This window comes from Eptatretus burgeri, chromosome 7, assembly GCF_056783735.1.
Source record: "Eptatretus burgeri isolate ZD-2024b chromosome 7, Ebu_testis_v1, whole genome shotgun sequence".
NCBI classification, from domain to species: domain Eukaryota; kingdom Metazoa; phylum Chordata; class Myxini; order Myxiniformes; family Myxinidae; genus Eptatretus; species Eptatretus burgeri.
In genome coordinates, this window is record NC_140967.1 from 65,881,923 (window position 1) to 65,905,414 (window position 23,492).

The window sequence follows — 23,492 nt, forward strand, 5'->3', positions numbered from 1 at the left end:
CCTTTTGTGCTATTACGAAATGATAAACTTCTCTGAATGATCTCATCTGGCCACCGCCCGAGTTGCAAATCATTTTTGTACATAAACCACACCATAAAAAAAGTTTTGTTTCAAATGTTTTCAGTTCGTGTCATGAAAATGAGGAAGTGTTTTTTTTGACACGGTCGTGCTGTGTGAATGAGGAAGTGTTTTTGGACAGTCATGCTGTGAAAAAATAGGAACTATTCTCTGAGACAAGGCCTCGTGTTTCTATTTTATCTCAGAACACGAACTGAAAACATTTGAAACAAAACCATTTTAGGGTATTTTAAGTATGTTTTAAAAATGATTCATACAAATTGAGAATATATCGCCCAGTTATTTTCCAAGCTATCTCGCCCGAAGCGTCATTTCCTGTGGCCACACCCAATGATTAAGCAATCTCCTCATCGTTGCCTCATAAGTGATTCGCCAGACAAAGTTTCTGCCAGACAGGATTTTCATTTTTACAACTGAGACATGAGCGATCTTTCTTCCGCGAACAAAACAGCTCAACACAAAGTTGGTAAGCCTGTGTATAGGTTCCTCTTTGAACGATGAAGCAATTGATTATAAATTAAATCGTGATAATTCTTATATATATATATATATATATATATATATATATATATATATATATATATATATTTATATATATATATATATATATATATATATATATATATATTTTTTTTTCTTGGCAGGTCCTTGGAAGAAGAGCAGTTTACATATCACGACGAGGTGCATGAAATTAATGCTCTTATTGAAGAGGTCAATCATCTTAGAAGAGAATTGAAAAACATTTTTAAAGACTGACACGACGTCTTATCACGGCCTCTGATCTTTTTGCCATCTTGTACCAATGGTAAAAAAAAAACTGAGACATGGACTCACTCTCTTCCGATGAAGATAACAGCTCACTACAAAGTTGGTAAGTTTGTGTATGGTTTCCTCTTTGAACAATGAAGCAATTGATTATAAATTAAATCGTGATAATGCGAAAATATATATTTTTTCCTGGCAGGTCCTTGGAAGAAGTGGAGTTTACATATCACGATGAGGTGCATCAAATGAATGCTTTTATTGAAGAGGTCAATGATTTTAGAAGAGAATTGAAAAACATTTATAATGACTGGTACGAAGTCTTATCACGGCCTCTGATCTCGAATAAATTAAACCAATGGTGAGACGTGTGTGTGTGTGTGTGTGTGTGTGTGTGTGTGTGTGTGTGTGTGTGTGTGTGTGTGTGTGTGTGAATATATGTATGTGTGTGTGTGTGTGTGTGTGTGTATATGTATATATATATATATATATATATATATATATATATATATATATATATATATATATATATATATATATATATATATATATATACATACATATATATATATATATATATATACATACATATATATATATATATACATATATATATATATATATATATATATATATATATATATATATATATATATATGTGTGTGTCTGTGTGTGTATATGTGTGTGTGTGTGTGTGTGAATATATATATATGTGTGCGTGTGCGTGTGAATATATATATATGTGTGTGTTTGTGTGTGTGCGTGTGTGTGTGCGTGTGTGTGTGTCTCTTTCCCTGTCTGTTTGTCTCTATCTCTCCTGTCTGTCTCTTTGTATCCCTCTCTGTCTGTCTTTCTACCTACCTCTCTCTGTCTGTCTCTCCATCTATACCCTTGACTCATTATTATTTTTTTTTTCAGCTCGATCACACAACATCAGCTGTTGAAGCAATCTGGTACAACACATGATTTTCTGGAGGTAAATGTTTCTGAATTATTATTTAGTTATTTGTTTATTAATATCACTCTCTCTTTGGAATGTCGTCTTATGTTGGTTGCATCATTAGTTTGGACGCGGTTTTACCAGTACACTGGAATTCATTTTATTGGCCTTGGAAGGATGACAGGCTGAGTCGGCCTCCTGGTGTGTTAATTCAGTGGTCAACGAGGCTTGAACTTAGAACCAACACCAGGCTTACTCATATTACCATGTAATTATCTTTATAAAACCTAATTATTATCCACTTTTTGTTTCAAAACAGAATATGGTGTCTGAGTTTCGAAATCACAAGACATCTGAAGAAGATTGCTGGGAAAGATTATACATTCTCGCAAATGAATATTTAATATTTTCAATTTTGATTAATTATATTTGTTTTGTTTACAATTACTTGATTTTGAATTTCAAAAAAAGGATCAAGACATTAAGGAGAGGGTGTAGGTGGGGGGGGGGAGGGGGGCCCCCCCACCGCCCCATCACCCCCTCATCCCCCCCCCCCCCTCCCCATGTGTGTGTGTGGGGAAGGGTGGGGGTGGGATGAGGGAGGTGGTGGATCAAAGGTGGGGGCGCACAGGGGGGATGAGGGGTGGGGCTTGTGTGGGCGGGGCTTGTGTGGGTGGGGTTTATGTGGGCGGGGCTTGTGTGGGCGGGGCTTGTGTGGGTGTGGTTTATGTGGGTGGGGCTTGTGTGGGCGGGGCGTGTGTGGGCGGGGCTTGTGGGAGGGCGTTTATGTGGGTGGGGCTTCGGTGGGGTTTGTGTGGGCAGGGTTTATGTGGGTGGAGCTTGTGTGGGAGGAGTTTATGTGGGCAGGGTTTATGTGGGCAGGGTTTATGTGGGTGGAGCTTCGGTGGGGCTTATGTGGGAGGGGTGAATGTGGATGAGGCTTATGTGGATGAGGTTTGTGTGGATAAATGGATGGGTGGATGGGTGGATGGGTGGATGAGTGGAGCTTGTGTGGATGGGTGGATAATTTTTTAATTAAATAAACATGTTGTGTGTGGGGAACTAATTAACTAATCACTAATTATGTGAATATGATGAATATGGGTGGAGCTTGTGTGGGGTTTGTGTGTGTGGAGCTTGTGTGGGGTGGAGTTTTTGTGTGGAGCTTGTGAGGGGTTTGTGTGTGGTGGGGTTTGTGTGGGGTTTGTGTGGGGCTTGTGTGGGTGGGGTTTATGTGGGTGGGTTTTGTGTGGGCGGAGTCAAAAATGGGCGGAGTCCAAAAATTTCAATTTATCTTTGTCTTTTGTAATTCCTGTGAATAAAATGAACCTAAAATCTTTTCCCCTTCCAAATCATATATCTTATAAGTCCAAGGAACCGTATCTATTACATCAACAATTTTAAAAAGTTCTTTCGTCCATCGTTTAGTAAAACCCTTTTCAAAATGAGATTTCCACCTATATATTCTTACGACATCATCAACTTTGAACTTAGGTTTTCTGACATTAATCTCTTTTTCATATTTTAATTTTGTAAATGTTTCTGATGGTTTCATATTTGTTGACGTGTGAATCGTGTCATTATACTTATCCACAATATCCTGAATAAAAGATGACCATTGTTGTGAACCGAGTTGTGTGAATTTTTTATATAATCTCTCTTTTAAGGTACGATTAAAACGTTCAACAACAACTGCCTTCCCTTCATTAAAGGTACTGTATAATGTAACACTGTTATTTTTTAGAAAATTCATAAATGTCTTGTTATAAAACTCTCTACCCTCATCAGTCCACAATTTTTTAGGTTTTCTCTTACTTTTATTAAATATCTGTTGAAAGGCTAACATAAGAGTATTACCTGTTTTGTTTTTTAATGGTACAACCCATGCGTATCTACTCCTCAAATCAATAACGGTTAAAGCATACTTGTACCCCTTATCATTATTGAGTTCAATCAAATCAGCAGACCAGATATAATCAACTTCCTTGGAATAAACTTTTCTTCTCTGAAACTTTGTGAATATTGGTTTATGTAATTCATCAGCTAATTGCTCTTCAGTCTTAATGACATCATTAGAGCCTATAAGTTTTTTGAATTTCCAAGTCCAACTTTCAATTTAGCACTGATCATCTTCTTCACAATGAACCGATAAACTTTTTCTCTCAAGGTTGGATTTTTTATCAGAGACAAATTATACAACATTTCTCTATCGGCTTCATGCTTTTCTTCCAACGTTGTGGTATTCCCATAATCAATATCGTGTCTCATGCACACTTCATCAACTCTATTGATGGGTTTACTCCAGGATTTAGGATTGTCTGCCTCATCTAATCTTTTATCCAAGTTTGTGCCTGGACCACAGAAAGAATACCCTGGAAGATGTAATTCCCCTGGTATTCTAGTAGTTGTAAATTTACTTCCTGACAAAAACTTTTGTATATCTCCTCCTCGTTTGTGTTTGGAGATAAATTGATTTTTTTTTGAACCACACACTGAACATATACCTTTTTGTATAACCCTGTTATTTTTACTTTTAATATATGAAATATTTTTAGTATTAGTTTTCTTTTTACATTTGAGACAATAACTCATTTATTTATGTGAAAAATTCCTGCAGAGTGCAAAAACCTTTTTAGTTTCCAACATGCACATTTGAATCTTAATTTTTAAAACATAAAGAATCCTTAGAAATGCCTTCACTCTCTCCTCCATTTATTTAAGAAAAAAAATGAAAAACTTGAATTAAAATGAATAGCTTGTCGATGTCAATAGTCTTGTCGAAAATATTTCAAATAGACTTGTCAATTCTTTGTTTTCCTCCTCGGTGGGTTGAGTTATTTTCTGTAATACCACCAATATTTTTTTAATCTCACTGGTTTCCATATTTTGATATTTATTTTGTCTCGCTCTTTCCTCCCTCTCCTTCTCTCTTTCCTCCCTCTCCTTCTCTCTCTTCTCTTTTTCCTCCTTCTCTTTCTTCTCCCTCTCCTCCTTCTCTCTCTTCTCCTTTTCCTCCTCTTTCTTCTCCCTCTCCTCCTTCTCCCTCTCCTTTTCCTCCTCTTCCCTCTCTTCTTCAACTCCTTCCTCATCCCTTATTATCCTTGACTCACTTACACCCCATAGAATATCATACATATATTCATCAGGATTTCTTGTTATTCCTGTATCCAAAATAATTTTTTTACAACAGGAAACCAATAAAATTTCTTTTGAATTTCTAAAAGAGCCTTACCTTTTCTTAACTTTATAATTTTTTCATTATTTAACATTCTAATTAAATCTAAAGTTGTCGGTTTATCAACATCAGCATAATGCCAATCTTTTGTTGAAAATACCTCATTCTTATGTTGTAGAACATATTTATTAAAATACCGAATACCCTTTTCTTGAAGGTATGCTTGGAAACAGAAATGATAATTTTCTTGAAGCCTTCTTGCTGTCATTTATGTATTAGAAATATATGTGAGAATAATATTATGGCACGAAACACCTCCCCATCTTCCCATAGTTAAATCATTTTGTATTTCCTTACTTATTATATATAATCCTGTTTTTTCTGTTTTCATGATATAAACAAGGGCAAAACCATGATTATATTTCCCCTTATTAAATTCTTTTATTTGTTGTTTACTAATCGTGGCCCCACAAAACTCATTCTCGATACCAAGTGGATAATATTCTTCCTTACGAGACTGATTTAATTGTTCCAGTTCTTCGAGGTTAATTTTAAATGACCAATTATACCCTAAATCATTCATATCATACCCCCATTGTTCTATTCTCATACAAACGATACGCCCTTCTTTATAAAAATTAATTTTAATTCGAACTGTGAATTCTGTATGACCTGGAGATAATATCAACACTTCTGTATCTTTGGAATACAAGGCCGTTTTATTTAAGGATATATATATATATATATATATATATATATATATATATATATATATATATATATATATATATATATATATATATATACATATATACACATATATATACATATATATATATATATATATATATATATATATATATATATATATATATATATATATATATATATATATATATGCAAGCCTGGTGATGGCGCAGTGGTTAGGGCAGCGGCTTGGGATCCAAAAGGTCCTGAGTTCAAGCCCCGTTCGGCCACTGAATTAATACACCAGGGGGTTGACTCAGCCTGTCATCCTTCTGAGGTCGGCGAAGTGAGTACCAGTGTACTGGGCCGGTGTATACCCCGGTTAAAATAGGTGTACCATATCCCTGTGTCGTAAGAGGCGACCAGGGTTGCGTCAGGAAGGGCATCCGGCGTAAAACATGTGCCAAATCACGATGCGGATCATTCGGATGATCCGCTGTGGCGACCCCTAACGGGAGCAGCCAAAGGAAGAAGAAGAAGATATATATATATATATATATATATATATATATATATATATATATATATATATATATATATTGTGATAAATCGCTTAATCTCACCAAGTCATTCGCGTCAGTCGGGCTTGGATAATTTTTTAACTTATAAGCATTTTTCATGTTAATATTTTTGGTTATATTATATTTATGTCGTTCAGCCTGTGCCTTTGTGTAATAATTTGATAAATCAATATCCAGTTCTTGGGATACACCAAAGATAGAACCATCTTTGCCAACATAACTCATTTATATTAGATGAAAAATAATATCATAAAATTTTTTATTTTTGTTGAGTTGAAATAACACATATAGACATAATTGACCACAACACTTGGAATTTAATTCTTGGACTTGAAATGTTTGATAAACACCATTCTCTAAGAATTTTATGACTTCAACAGGTGGTGGAAGACCAAAACTATCAAAATAATATTTGTCTTGACTATTAAAAATACAAACCCAATGAGAACCGTTCCCATTATTATCTTCTAAGTTCATAATAATATTCTTTGTATGTTTCGGCACATTTGTTAATTCATCTCTCATACAAATAACCACATTATTAATTTTTAATTTCTTACAATATTTGACAAGTTGTAAATTTGATGTTGTATTCTTTCCAAATTCTTTAAACCACTCATCAATGCTCATTTATTTATTAGAAAGATATAATCCATTACCTCTTTTCGTTAATTTTACACCTGCTTGTGCTATAGAAGAAAGCATATCTCCAACTAACAATCTCGCTTTATCAGGCAGACCTTCAAGTTTTTCAGCAAAATCTACAATTACACCACTTCCACTAATTTGTTTCTCCAACTCTTTGTTATGTCTTTCCAATTCTTTTTGAGCCTGGAGTTGAGCCTTCCTTTCGTTGGCAGTTTTCACCGCTGTTGAAATACCACCCGTCAATGCTCCAACCGCACTTAAACCAGCAAATAAAGGAATTAGAAATGGGAGAAATCCTCCACTCGTCTCTCTTATTGAATATTTTTTCAACATTGGTTTTGTCATTTTAATTTTAAGTGAGCCAGTGTCATTCAAAATTTTAACCTGTTCTCTTGTGAGCAAAACATCAATTCTTACTGCTCCTTTTCTCTGAATTTTATTAACGTTAATCGTACAAGGCTTTTGATTTTGAACACAAGATGATAGTTTATGAAGATTGATTTAATTAACATATACCCCAGTTGGTACTTTGCCACTCATTTTTTTAACAAAAAATTATGTGAGACTAATCATCACACCATTATCTGTATTAATCTGCAATTCTGTTTCTTCCAAAAGCAAACAATATGTATCAACTTCTTCACTCTCTCCTCTTTCAATGTATAGGGAAGTATCCACTCGATTAGACTTTATAGTTTCCTTTTGAGCACTCAGGTCAAACGCATAGATTGTATACAAACTTTTAAATGCTGTCATATCCAAAATAGGTTCTTTATTTCCATTACTTTCACACACCTTTTGGTAAGACTTGTATGCTTCAGCAAAATCATTTTTTCCCAATTAATTTCCAATCTATCTCGTGGATAAAATGTTCCATCTAGAGAAACGCGAAGTTGTTTCACCTTAGCATTATCACTCAATGCATTATTCTTATCAGTCGCAGTATCACCATCTGGCTTTTTAAAAATGATCCACAGATATCGTGGCTTTCCTTCCAGAACACCCAAATTCCACGTGTAAGTAGTTTGGTTGAGTTTTACGTGTTGACATCTTCTTTTGAGGTATGATACACTGAGTGGTTTCTTTGAGTTAAGTCTTCGATTCAACATCTCTTCTGTTTTAAGATTAGGAGTATATTCACTGATATACCAACTCATCTCCTCAATTACAAATTTATTCTGTTCACTAAAAGCACTAGCAACACCAAAAAGCAATCTATTTTCATTATCATTCCTTTGTAGTTGAAATCTAATTTTAAGACCATACAGAACTTTATCATGATCACAAAATCCAAATATACCTTTAAGAGGAACTGCCACAGTAAAACTATTTTCTGCTTTTGTATCATCATTATGCATTCCTTTCCTTTGAGTATATCCAGGGTCTGTGTTTGTTCCCATTGACATATCAGGAATAAAACCTTCGACAGACCCCTTTCCCATTCTATCACTGAATGTATAGAGTGTAAATTTCATCATTTCAGATACAGCAGAGACATAATCAACCGCTTCAACTTCTTGTGTTCCAATATACAAACGCACACTATAAAACATTTTCCAGAAGAAATCATTTACAAGTGTAGCGTTTGTGTTATTCCCAGCTTTAGTGAATTTAAATTTACACAACAAGAAACTTTCGGAGAGATTCAAATAGGTTTGTTGATTATTAATTTCAAAACTTTTTGTACCATTCGTATTCCAGTCTGTTCCAGTTATTGCATTTCCCTTGAAGTAATCTTATTTTTTAGTGGAGTTTGAGATAATAATAGTATCATCCAAATCATAGATACTATCAATTGCTTCCATACTTGTATTTATTTAGGAAAAAAAGATGTTAAAACTTTTGAAACCCTGATCCAAGTATTCGAATTATTTTCTGTCGTTCTTGGGGGGACAACTGAGTTTTGCCTTTCTTAATTTCTTTTATTGCTTGTAATTTATGAGATTCCTTCTGGGCATCTTTTATGCTCTTTACAGCACCTGCTACATTTCCCACAGCAGAAGCAGTTGAACCAATTAGATCTTTATGTTTAAGAATAGTTGAACCAATACCCATGAGAGTATCAATTATCCCATCTCCTCTAAATTGATGTCCAATACCCCTTTGTCTCTTAGGTTTATAGTATCCTCTACCAAGATACATACCTTCACCCTTGTAGTATGGGGAAAGGAACATCCCATCCCCTGTAATTATTTTATATTTTCCCAACTCGTGTTTCCTCACAATAACCATCGTATTTATTTATTGGAAAACTTCACGTAGGTGAATTCTGATGGATATAACTTCTACATTAAAAGAAATCATACGATTATCTTGGTCGGTTATCCTAAAATTTACTCTGTGTATGGTTTTTCCTGACACAGGGAGATAAACCAAATTTTTGGGTTCCATATTGAATTTATAACCAATTGGGGTTGAGTATGCGCTGAATGAAAATATTGCATTTGTTTTTTTTCCATCATTATAAGCACCATCAATCAAATCACAGTGAATTAACACCGAATTTATTCCTGAGGATATTTGAATGACATTATCACTGTAAAACGTTCCATTAGTTTCAATCTTTTTTGAGGAGAAACCCAACAACTCTCTAAATGAATTATCAATTGTGAAATCAACTTGTCGTTATTTTTAACTTTAATCGTTGATTTTGAAGTATGTTTTTGAATGTCTATAACAATATTTTTTGGTTCATCACCCTGTTCTTTCATAAGACGAGCAATTTCGGAAGATATTTGAGAAATCTCATATGCTCCGGGTGAGACTGTTATCGTTTTGTATCCATTTCCGGGATTATAACTAAACTTGTCATTTTTATCAGTTATATTAAATAAGGTATTATAAGTTTCCATGGACAATAAAGATGCCTCATATTCTTTTGTTGGGTCAAGTTGTAGTGGGTATGGGAATGAAGATGTGTGGTCGCTTGTTGTGAAATTGAAACTAAGGATTGTGCTTCTCATCTTATTTAATATGAGATAAAATGTCTTTATATTGATATTTATTAATTATTTTCATGTTCATCAACTGGTCTAAAATGGCTGATGCTTCATTTAAACAATTGTTATTTCCAGCCTTCTTACTACCTAACAACAATAACAGTCTATTAACTAATTGCGATGGGTCATTTGGAAGAAAACTAATACCTGAACCAAGGATACTTAAAGCCTGAATAATGTGTTTCTCCTTCTCATTTTTCCTACTTTTACTAGAAATACTAACCCTATAATTTAGAGTGTTCAGCAGATCAATATATACTCTATCATCATTATTTTTCATATCCAATGGTTTATCAATATACTTTGATTCACCCCTCACAGTTGAACCTTGTCTTCCATCTTTTGTGAGAAGAAACATTAATCTCGGAGTTAATTTAACAGGGGGTTGAGCAGAACCCAAGAACCTTAATTCATCATTAAATATCAATACCTTTTCTTGAACAAGATGAAATATTGCTGGTTGTTCTGTTGGAATGAGTCCTGCTTTGGTTTTTTAATCCGCTGAATATTCATTGTTTTGAAGAGCATTCACAATATAATCAGGGGGTCGATTAATCTCTTCCAGTTGTTGAAATAAACCTTCATCATCATATACCTTTAATTCCCCTAAATGCTCTAATTCTTCCTTCGTCATTTGATCAAAATCTTTTAACATTTGAAGTTTGTTAGGAGTATATTCTACTGTGGGAACTGTGGAAACATCTTTCATTTTTTCTTGGGAAGTTTTTAAAAGTGGTTTAAAAAATTTCTCTTGTTTTCTTTCAAATGCTTCTTCGCCTGTTAGTTTCTGTCTGCGTTTCTTCTTTATGTCTTCCTGCTGTTTTACAACTTTTGAAACCAACTCTTGATGTTCCTTAAATCTTCTTGCTCTTTCTTTTGCATCCATTTATTTATTGTAAAATATCATTTAATGAATTGTAAAGATCAACAGGGAAATTTTCCTTTTCTTCATCATTCAAGTAGATGTGTTCAAATAAATCCTTTTCTTTAAATATTTCATCAAATTCTTTATTAACATTAATGCGAGTTGTAATTTCTTCTTCACTAATACTTGCATCTCTGCTTTTCATACGTTTGCATTGAGTTTCTTCATCAACATCAAAACCAAATGATAAAATCTTCACTCCGCTCAGATGTTTAATAATTTGTCTCGTTCCTTCTGGATTAGTTTCTAATATCCCAACACCACCAGATTTTAGTTTCCTTAACTCACTCTTACAATGTGAATATTTTGTTGTACCAAGAGAAACCTCCTCAAATATTTGACCTTCATTCCTCAATCGCATATGTTCCTCCACTGAAATATAGTGATAATCTTCACCTTTTACTTCTCCAGGTCTTATTGCTCTAGTTGTTGTTGATACAATGCGTATCACGGGGTGTTTTTTAAGTAAATTTACAATATTCTCATTTGTACTACACAAGAACCTTGATTTATGAAAGTTTTTTCCAGAAGCAGATTAACCCACAAGATTTATAATAATAGTTGTCATTTATATATGTAATTGTTTATAAAACAAAAAATATATCCCTTAATATCTCATCTTGTTTCACAACAATATATTTATATTTTTCAGTCGTGTGCTTCATGTAATCCTCAAATTTCTTTTTACTACATAATGTAGAACAATTATCTCTCCAAAAATTATTGATATCTATTGAATTTAACTTGAATAAAATAAAAGTATTAGCATTGTTTCTGATGGAACGACGAGGAAGTTGAAAGTACGATTGACTAAGATAAATACAATTACAAGAAGAATGTCTCCCTCTTGTGTAGTAGCTGTCCATTACCGTTTGGTTTCTCTCATTAACACAATCATCAAAGATAACGAGGTTCTTTTTGATTTATCCAAATCTTAGGGAGACGGTATATCATCCGTATTATCACTAAGAATACAAGTTATAGGATTTGATTTCTTTTTACATCTCTGTGTATCACAAAATAGTTGAATTATATCTTCAATGTTATAATCATTTAGGTTTTTTTGACGTTTAAATAAACCGATTATATCTTCTTTTTGAAGACCAGCATTAAAACCTTGTGAGAGTAGTTGATACTCTGGTTGAAAACTCGACTTTGTGAAAATTATTAAATTATCATAATCTAAAAAGTTGGGAGTGAGGAGCATCTTTAAAAGTAAGCAGGTTTTTCCACATCCACTTGAACCAACTATGAGACATCTTAATGAATTTGGGAGATTTTTATGGTTGTTAAATTTTATCTTATTTTCCCAAATGGGTAAAAAATCATTCATTTATATATTTGGAAAACAGGTTATTTAATTTATTATTGGCTTTTTTAGAAACTCTATATTTTATCCTAAGTTCAGGTTTAATTTCAAGATAATCCATTATTTTATTTATACAATATCTTGTGTTGATATTTCCCTGAAAATTACATCCATGAATAATATATAACAACAATCCTTTGAACATTTCTCTTATACGTTGTTTCTTCCCTTGTAAGGAAAGGTGTGTTATCACCCTCATACTTTACATTCATTTCTCTAATCAATCTTGTAAAGTAATTCATTTTTGGTGTAAATCGAAAAGAATTATTTTCCTTTTTAGATTTTTTATTATCATTAATTAGAAGATAATCACAGAATATACATTGTTTATAGGCTTTTGACTCTGTGTTTAATCCCCGTCTTTCACACGCAGGACAATTCTCAAATTTGTCATATGGAGAATCAGGAAAGTCTAGAATATTTATAAAGTAAAACTTTACTTAAACTGAAATTCATCAATACTTTCAGTTGTATATTGACTCATTTAATAATATTACCATCGATATTGATATACTTTTTTTCATTACCAGATTCAACGACAACATTTTTTACATAAAAGGGAATTTTAAAATGATCGTTAACTACTATTGAACGAAATGTCATTTCACCTGATATATTAACATCCTTTATTTCATCAGGATTTACATCTTTAGGGTTGTTGAAAAAAAGACAAATTTCTCCTTGCATATTACAGATGGTCTTATCTTTTCTTTCTAAAGCTTCATCCATAAGGTTTTTGTTTTTTGATACTTTTTCTTGTTTCATTGCTTTTTCTAGTTTTGAATATATTACCAGAAGGAGAGGAGAAACTTTTGTTAGAGATACTTTAATTGATGTTCTACCAGGTATACTAAAAGCCCTTCCACTGAAGGAAATTGAAGAACTCATATTATTTACCATAATTGTTTTTATCCAATAGTTGTTATATTTATCTTTGTTCAATTTTACATCCTTGACATATTTCTCAGTATCTTTAACAAATGAAGAGATTGATTGAAACTTGTCTTTTGTGTCTTGAAACATTGTATTTATTAAGTGAAAAAGTTGGAGGATAAAATGGTTTTAAGCACAGATTCACCTGTAAAATAAACAAAATTTTCATCAAGAAAATTTTAGTTTAAGCAAAGATTTATTATATAAATATGGTGAATACAACATACTGCGATGTTTGTAATCACAAATATAAGCATTATAGAAAACACCTCCGAACCAACAAACACACATTTAATCTATTTCATAAAATATCTCCTCTTGAATTGGAAAGAAAACATTGTGATATCTGCTCAAAGGATGTTTTGAAGAGTAGTTATAATAGACATCTTCAATCACAAAAACACAAGAAAAATGAGTTTAAAGTAAAGGGAGACTATTATATTGAAAACACTGATGGGGCATTTAAAGGGCATATAAAAATAAGGATTTTTCAATTTGGAGAACCCGGTCCATCATCAATAGCTGAATCAATTGAAATAGTGAAACCTGATGTTGAAAAAGTTATTAAAAAGACATTAAAAGAAATGAAAACTTTAAACTTTAAAGTTTTATATGGGAGTGAAAATGAATATGAAAAGACAAGATGAAGAACAAACTCCTTATATGAGAACAGATCTTCATTTTATAACATCATTTCAAGATTTTTTGAATAGTGGGGTTTATGAAGAACTATCAAAACAAGAGGAGGATGTTGATAATACAGTGGTAGGAAGTGGATTCAATATTAAAAAAATCATCTTTTTAGATATACACATTCTAAAATCAAACCCTCTTAAAGCTTCTTCTTATATTGAATTACCAAAAGAAATAAAACTAAAGAAGGCAGTTGTTAATATTAAGAACAATGATAATAAATGTTTTCTCTGGTCTGTTCTTGCTCACTTTCATCCACCAAAATGTAATTCAGAAAGAGTAAAACAATATATGAAATATGAGAATACCTTGGACATTAAAGATTTTAAATTCCCAATGCCACTAACAGATATTCCTAAATTTGAGAAAAAGAATAATCTTTCTATTAATGTATATGGATTAACGGATACAAACAAAGTTCAAATATTAAAAATTTCAAACAACTATAAAAATGAAGAAACACACATTGATCTTTTATATTTTAGTGTTGGAAATAATTCACATTACACATACATCAATAATTTATCAAGATTAATCTCTTCTCAGGTATTCAGAACAGCAAACAAAATATATCCTTGTAAGCGATGTCTTAATTCATTTCATACAAAAGAACGATTAGAACAACATTCAAAATATTGTAGTAATCATAAATCAGCTGTAATTACAATGCCTAAACCTGGTGAAAAGATTTCTTTTGAAGATTATAATAAATCTATCATGCACCCATTTGTGATATACGCTGATTTTGAATGTATCCTTAAAAAGATAAATACTGCTTCTCCTAATCCAAAAGAATCATATACAAATAAATATCAAAAACATATTCCTTGTGGTTTCTGTTATTATATCAAATCATCTGTTGGAGAAAAGTATAACAAACTTGAACATTATAGTGGAAAAAAAGCTTCACAAGTTTGTAAAACGATTAGAAAAGGATTGTATAAGACTCACTAAATTAATGAAAGAAACAAATGAACCGATGAAATTAACCAAAGAAGAAAAATTAGAATTTAGAAAGAACAATATCTGTCATATTTGTGAGGGGGAAATTAAGGAGTCTAAAGTTAGGGATCATTGTCATCTTACTGGTAAATATAGAGGTCCCGCTCATTCCTGTTGTAATCTTAATTATAAATTACCTTCTTTTATTCCAGTCTTTCTTCACAACAGCGCCAACTATGATACACATCTATTTATAAATGAACTTTCAAAAACACCAGGGAATATTTCTGCCATAACAAATACAAGTCAAAAGTATATTTCATTTACAAAAATGATATTCACAAAACCTTTAACTCGTATTAGGTTTCTAGATTCTTACAAGTTTATGGGAACACCACTAGCCTACCTCGCATCAAATCTAAGCTCCACGGACTCTTTTCCAAATCTTAATTCATTCTTTCCAAAAGAGGAAATTCTCACTAAAGAGGAAATTCGGATTAAAGAGAGAATTCAAAGTAAAGAGGAAACTCTAATTAATGAGGAAATTAATGAAGAAATTCTAACTGAAGATGAAATTCTAATTATAAAGAAAATTCGAACAATGAATGAAATTCTAACCAAAGAGGACATTCAGATTAAAGATGAAATTCTGATTAAAGAAGGAATTCTTACGAGAGAGGAAATTCAAACAAGGAATGAAATTCAAAGTAAAGAGAAAATTCTTACAAGTAAGGGAATTTATCCTTATGATTATATGGATTCATTTATGAGATTTAAAGAAACACAACTTCCTTCAAAAGAAAGTTTCTATAATAACCTTTATGAAGAAGAGATAAGTGATAAGGAATATAAACACGCACAAGAAATATGGAAAATATTTAAGATAAAGAACCTTGGAGAATATCATGATTTATATCTAAAAACAGATGTTTTATTGTTAGCTGATGTGTTTGAAGCTTTTAGATCACTCTGTCATAATAAAAATTGTTATGGATTAGATCCTGCCCACTATTTCACAGCTCCTGGTTTAGCTTGGAGTGCAATGTTGAAAATGACAAAACAAGATATAGATTTAATCAGTGATGTTGATATGCTTTTGATGATTGAGAAGTCCAAGAGAGGTGGAATATCACAAGTATGTTCAAAAAGATATGCTAAAGCAAATAATAAATATCTTCCAAATTATGATAGTGAAAAAGACAGTAATTATTTGATGTACTTTGATGCTAATAATTTGTATGGATGGGCGATGTCTCAATCTCTGCCTTATGGTAAATTAGAGTGGGTGGAAGAAAAGGATTATGAAAAGGCTTTGATGAATATTGTTATTTCTTGTCAAGAGGAATTGAATGACGAAGAAGAAGGTTATTATTTTGAAGTTGATTTGAGGTACCCGAGTGATCTTCATAATAAGCATAAAGACCTTCCTTTTGCATGTGAGAAAGAAACCCCAAAGAAAGAATGGTTCAGTGATTATCATAAAAGTTTTAATATTAAAGGCAAATCAACAGAAAAGTTATTAATAACATTCTATGATAGAGGGATATGTTTTGCATCAGAGAAGCTTAAAACAGTTTTTGAGAGAAGGATTGAGAGTAGCTAAAATTCATAGAGTTTTAAAATTTAAACAAAGTCCTTGGGTGAAAAAGTATATTCAATTCAATACAGATATGAGAGCAAATACAAAAGTAAAATTTGAAGGAGACTTTTATAAATTAATGAATAATGCTGTATTTGGAAAGACTATGGAAAATGTTAGAAACAGGCAAAACATTAGATTCGCAACATCTTGGAAAGAAGCTTCGAGATTGATAAATAAACCAAGTTTTGAGAGAGAAGAGGTTTTTTCAGAGAACTTTTCTGCAATTCATATGAAAAAGGAAAGTATTGTAATGGATAAACCAATTTATATTGGAACAGCAGTTCTTGATTTATCAAAGATATTGATGTATGATTATTTGTATAATGACTTAAAGAAAGAGTATGGTGAAAATGTTTCATTGTTGTATATGGACACTGATAGTTTTATCCTAGATATAAAAACTGATGATGTTTATAAAGATATGAAGAAAAATATTGGAGTATATGATACAAGTAATTTCAGCAAGAAGAGCGAGTTATTTTCCAAAAAGAATGAAAAGGTTATTGGTAAGTTTAAGGATGAGTTGGGTGGAAAAGTAATGAGTGAGTTTATTGGATTGAGAGCAAAGGCATATTGCTTATAAGTATGGTGATCAGATTGATAAGAGGTTAAAGGGAATAAAGAAATATGTAATAAAGAAATCAATAACTTTTATAAATTATTATAATTGTTTCATGAATAAGAAAGAAGAATATAGGAAAATGAAGACAATAAGAAGTTATAAACATAACATATATAGTGAAGAAGTAAATAAAAAGGCATTAGGAGCCTTTGATGATAAGAGATTTATTTTAGATAATGGAATAGATTGTGTTCCATATGGATATTGTATGATAGAGTGAATAGAATAGATTGTGTTTTAACGATGGGAAGATGGGTTAGGGTTTTTTAAGGGCTACACTTGGTTTTTGCAATATATAAATGGTCAAACCAAGTATTAATCAAACTAAAGAGTGGAGAAAATCTCAGTCTTGGTATATAAATGGAAAACATAATGAATGTGAAAAATATCAAATAAGTCTTATTGAAAAAATAACTAAAACAAAGGTAAATAAAACAAATAAGCGAATCAATTTAAAAAGTAGTAAGTTAGAGGATGTAAAGAAAAAAATGAATATCCTTGAATGGACTGAAAACTTTGATGGTTATCAATTGAACAATGAAAAAACAATTTACTATAATCTCAAAATTATATGTGGCTCAGGAGGTGGTCAAACAAGAGCATTAAGAGAAGTTTATCATTTCGTAATGGCACAAAAGGGGTATCTTAAAAAATATAAAGATTCAAATGTTTTGTTTTTCAATATTTTAGATGGGGATTATTGTGCAAAGAAAATTAAACTATTGAAGGAATTTGAGAATGAACAAATCTTTATAGGTTCAATGAGTGAGCTAAACAATATGCATCGGTTATTTGATAAAGAGTGTCCCAAGGCTTAGACGTTTCAGATATTTCTTTCGAATCACCTTTAACAAATCTTTATCTTATTGCATGGGTTATTTGAAAAAAAAAAAAAGTGTCCCCAGGTTAAAAGGGGAGACAAATAAATATACCTTGGGATAAAAAGGGGGTTTATTTTTAGGGAAAAAAAATATGAATCGCTGAAAATCCCCCATTCATTTACATGGGGAAAAGTGAACCAGAACCAGTATATTCACCCTACTGCTGATGTGTTTGAAACTTTTACAACAATCTGTCATAATAAAAATTCTTATGGATTAGACCCCACTCACTATTACACAGCCCCGGGTTTGGCTTGGAGTGCGATGTTAAAAATGACAAAACAGAATTTGGAATTAATCAGTGATATAGATAGGCTTTTAATGATAGAGAAGGCTAAAAGAGGAGGAATATCTCAAGTATGTTCCAAGATATATGCTAAAGCAAATAACAAATAACTTCCTGATTATAATAAGAATGAGGACAACTCTTACCTGATGTATTATGATGCTAGCAATTTGTATGGGTGGACTATGTCTCAATCTTTACCTTATGGAAAACTTAAATGGGTTCAAGAAAAACATTATGAAAAAGTTTTACAAGACATTGTTGTCTCCTCTCAAAAATAATTGGATGAAGCTGAAGTTGGATATTATTTTGAGGTTGATTTAAAATATCCAGAAGAACTTCATCACAAACATAAAGACCTTTCTTATGCCCCTGATAAAGAAAGTCCAAGAAAATAATGGTTAAGTGATCACCAATAGTCATTCAATATAAAAAGTAAATCTCCAGAAAAACCACTTACTACATTAAATGATAAAGAAAGTTATGTTTTGCATCAAAGGAACTTGAGACAATATTTATCTGCTGGGTTGAGAGTGAGGAAAATTCATCGGATTTTGAAATTTAAACAAAGTCATTGGTTAAAGAAGTATATTGATTTTAATACAAAAAGGAGAACAGAAGCAAAAACAGATTTTGAGAAGGACTTTTATTAATTAATGAATAATGCTGTATTTGGAAAGACTATGGAAAATGTTAGGAATCGGCAAAACATAAGACTTGCTCCATCTTGGAAACAGACTTCAAAGTTAATTAATAGACAAAGTTTTGAACGAGCGGAGGTGTTTTCAGAGAACTTTTGTGCTATTCATTTGAAAAAAAAGAGTATTGAAATGGATAAACCTATTTATATAGGAACATCAAATCTTGACTTGTCAAAGTCGTTAATGTATGACTATTACTATAATAATTTAAAATGAAAGTATAAGGATAATGTGTCATTGTTATATATGGATACAGATAGTTTTATCTTAGAAATTAAGACAAGTGATGTATATGAAGATGTGATTGATAATATTGATATATATATATATATATATATATATATATATATATATATATATATATATATATATATATATATATATGATACAAGTAATTATAAGTCAGGTGATGTGTTGTTTTCATCAAAGAATAAAAAGGTTATTGGTAAGTTTAAAGATGAATTGGGTGGGAATGTCATGAGTGAATTTATAGGATTGAGATCAAAGTCTTATGCTTTTACGTATATTGATAATAATAACATTGAAAGGTGTGATAAGAAGCTAAAGGGAATAAAGAAAAATATAATCAAGGAAACAATAAACTTTAAACATTATTACAACTGTTTAACCTTAAAGAATGAAGAGTACAGAAAAATGAATACAATAAGAAGTTATAAACATCAATTATAATATACAGAAGAGATAAATAAGAAAGCATGAGGAGCTTTTGATGATAAAAGATATATTTTAGAGAATGGAATCAATAGTCTCCCTTATGGTTATAAGTATAAGTGTTAAGATATGGGGTTGGGAATTTTAACAGGCTACTGCCGTCTTTTTACTGATTTATAAATGATAGAACCAAGCAATAACCAAACCAAAGAGTGGAGATGTAATCAGCCTTGGTATTTAAATTGAAAACATAAAGAATGTGAGAAATATCAAATAAGTCTTATTGAAGATATAACCGGGGTAAAAGTGGATAAACCAAATAAGCGGATACATTTAATTACAAATAAGTTGGAGGATGTAAAGAAAAAAAAATCCTTGAATGGACTGAAAACTTTGATGGTTATCAATTGAACAATGGAAAAACAATTTACTACAATCTCAAAATGATATGTGGCTCAGGATGTGGTCAAACAAGAGCATTGAGAGAAGTTTATCATTTCATTTCAACACAGCAAAGACACTTAAACCAAGAACCAAGTTCCAAAGTAATCTTTGCGAATATACTCGATGGTAATGAATGTAATAGGAAAATGAAGTTATTCCCTAAAGTAGAGCATGGGCAAATATTTGTTGGTTCCCTCTTTGAGTGGAATGAAAATATGAAAGGGAAGAAGTGCTTTCATCAGTAAGTCTCAATTTTACATTTGCTTGTATGGGAGGAGGAGGAAATCAGTCTCCTATTTTGGACTTTTAGGGCTTGAGTCAGTCTCAATTTTACATTTGCTTGTATGGGAGGGGGAGAAAATCAATCTCCTATTTTGGGCTTTTGGGGCTTGAGTCAGAAAGTTTTTCCCTTTCCCCCCATTCATTTGAATGGCTGCCGCAGAAACCCCATTTTATCCTCGACTCCCCCCCCCCCCACACCAACACAATACTTCAGCAAGTCACCAGCTCAAAACACCATGACAATTTCTCTTTAAAGAAATTATGTAAAGTATGTGTGTGCCGGTCGGTTTCTATGAGCAAACACTCTCAATAAGAAAAACTTCATTCTGACCAAAGTACATTGTAGTATCTCATAACTGATCAAAATCCCCATATACTGAACTGGGTTCAGAGGTCGGCAGCCATGTGTGTAATACGGTGCCAGAAACATAGTCAAGTAGGCAGAAATGATTTTGAGCAGAATTTATTTACCAACATATACTCTGGACAATGGTGTCAGCCTCTGTACATGCAAAATATAGAAATTGTCGTTTTGCAAGAACTGCGTACATCCTAATTACAGTCACCATTAAAACTTTAACGTGGAAGCTTCTATGTACAACCAACAAACTTTGCACATGATAGGTACAGTCAGTTAGAGGCGAGTGGCAATTCTTTAAAAAAAATGACGTGAATTGAACCGAAGGGACCATTCTCTAAAACGTATAATTATATACACATATGTACATATTTAAGGTATGTACTAAAATAAACATTTACATTTGATTAGAATTATACAAACATAAGTAAGATACAGAACAGCCTGTAATCAAAAAAGGTTTTGTTCCTTTCTTCCTCTGAACAGCAATGTACGGTACGTAACCGCATGCACCGTAGGCGCATCAAGGTGATGGCAAGGGTGGGGGTAAGAACCACACACAGTGAGTGCAACCCCAGGCTCCTAAGTGGGACGGGGTTCAAGGAATGGAGCAAAGAGAAAGCGGGATCAAGCTTTGGTCCTCATAACAGGTCCGATCTAAGCAGCGTGCTGCACCTCTGAGAATGCTTCTCCAGAAGTTTTTGCCAATTCTCACCAGAAAGTTCAAATCTTCATCCTGTCCTCCCATCTCCGATTCCTTAAAGTTCCACTATGTGGATGAAGCCCCCATAATACCCTTTTCCCACGCACATATAACAACAAGAACAACAAAAAAAATCTATCCTAACAACAAAAATGCCAAATGCCATTTAGTCCACATTCAGAACTTCACAGGAAGAGGAAATGAGGTGCAAAACAGGGTTGGATCAGGAAGTGAAGAATTAAGGGTAAAGAGGATGGAAGCGATGCTTCTGGAGAAATTTGAGGGCACAGGAGAAGAACGAATGGACCTGATTGTTGATCAAGTTAGAGTGCTGGAATAGGGAAATAATCTTCAACTCCCTTGTCCTTCTACCACCCCACCCTCCCCCCCCCACCTCCACCTGACACACCCCAAGACAGGTAAGTGCTATCCAGGCCTGTGCTACTCCAGCACAATGATGCCCCACATCTTTTCCCTCCAACCTCCAATGCCAATTTTTTCACTCTCAGAACTGAAGGTAATTAGGGTTCTCATGGTGGGATGCAGAGAGTGTGAATCATTGCGGCTCCCGTCTCACTCTCCAATCTCCTTTTGCCGAGCCAGAGGGCTGGCGGGCGGGTGGCCAGGCTGGGCCGGCCAGCGCGGTTGGGATCAGCGTCATCGAGGAAACGCATCAGGGACCTCAAGCAGGCAGGAGGTCAAAGTCATCATCCACATCAACCATGGGTACATAGAATGCGGGAACGTCCAAAATACTCAGGGATTTGCTGCTTGCAGGTTCCAACTCCTGCTGCTTTTGCTGCCACTCCATGCGCTGCACAGCATTCAATGCTGCAGCCTCGTGCTGTTGCCTCATGAGCAGGCTTGTCTGGTGGAGCAACACGTGAGAATGCTTTGTTAGCTTGTCCCAGGTACCCAAAAAAACACCACATCAACTTGATAGCCCACAAAGATGCAGTAGTGACTCACCTTCATCTTGTCAAATTTATCATCAACGTCTTGCAGCCACGAAATGAACTGACGAGCATTGAAGCGATCACGTACTGTCGTTTTCTGGTCGGGCTGCTGTAGAACAAACAGAAAGAGCTCTAGCAAAGGAGCAGTGTATGGAACATATGGACAAGTTATCAAGGATAAAATATAACAGCTGGCTATTGGGGGAATGGGGAGAGGGTGGGACAAAAAAAGTACAGAATCACTTTTAAAAGGTGGAAGGGGAGTGGGGGGGGGGGGTGGGAGTTTTCACAGGCACTTAAGGTGGTTCTGGATGTGGAAGAAGACAAATAATGAGGGGTGAGCAGGGAGGATGGATTTTAAAAGGATGTAAATGAGGGGGCAACTCGGTACACACTTTTGTCATGGGAGGAATTATGTAGACAAAGAGCGAAAGGTGTGTGTGTCGTTGGTTGCTATCTCCAGATAAAGGTTTCAAAAGGGGGAAAGGAGCCCTCCCAGGTCTCAAAAGTATCCACCTTCATGTGTGTGTACAGTGGTCTGCAAAAGTATTCACCCCCCTCCAAAGCTTTCATATTTTGATGCCACCTGAGTATATTTGATGAGGCATTCAAATCAAACTTGATATGTAGCGTCTTCACAAACTACTCTGAAGTGATAAAGCTATAAAATACAGCTAAAATGTGAATAATCAAAATAAAGACCAATTACTACAGTGTTGTCCCAAGAAGGAAGCCAGACATAATGCTAGCGCACGTGCACACACGCACAGTTATGGATTTCAGAATCGGATCCGACCAATGCATTCAACATTCAGGCCCTCAGACAGTTATTTCCATCAATGCATGTCCAGAATAGACCCATCCCCTTGTCTGGTGGGTTTCTAACTCTTTGATGCGTTGGAGAAGGTATAGAACAGATTCCCTTTCTTATGGGATGGCCTTTTCGTCTTCATAACACGTTCATGCACACGAGAGATAGCCATGAGCCCAACGGAGACTCATTCTAGCCCCTTTCCATCAGGACACTTTGGACTTACAAGATATTTAATTAAACACACCACGGGTTTTTCACATTTCATTCATTCTGACGGTCAAATACGGCTGTGGATCATTTACCTCACCCACCTCCCTTCCATTGAAGTTCGACATCCACCTCTCTTTCACCAATGTTGACATCCACCTTTTTCCATTGACACCCGGACACGCCGTTCGG

General features: G+C 33.5%; 1 protein-coding gene and 1 long non-coding RNA gene across 5 annotated transcripts in view; one reads left to right on the top strand and one right to left on the bottom strand.

Moving 5' to 3' along the window:
- The first annotated feature begins 698 nt into the window (after window positions 1–698).
- LOC147023440 (uncharacterized) lies at window positions 699–2,265 on the top strand. Its single transcript, XR_015059741.1, has 3 exons — window positions 699–949; window positions 1,043–1,201; window positions 1,759–2,265. It is a non-coding gene; the product is annotated as an uncharacterized LOC147023440 (long non-coding RNA).
- An 18,444-nt stretch (window positions 2,266–20,709) lies between these two features.
- Window positions 20,710–23,492, bottom strand: part of ANKRD11 (ankyrin repeat domain 11) — a 222,452-nt gene continuing 219,669 nt past the window's right edge. For 3 of the 4 annotated variants that reach the window (XM_085888861.1, XM_085888862.1, XM_085888863.1), the window contains 2 exons: window positions 22,293–22,388; window positions 20,710–22,191 (listed from right to left, as the gene is read on the bottom strand). In XM_085888861.1, coding sequence (XP_085744987.1) covers window positions 22,006–22,191; window positions 22,293–22,388 — 282 coding nt within the window. In that variant the 3' untranslated portion in view covers window positions 20,710–22,005. The remainder of the gene's footprint in view (window positions 22,192–22,292; window positions 22,389–23,492) is intronic. The other variant, XM_085888864.1, reaches the window with a different exon arrangement.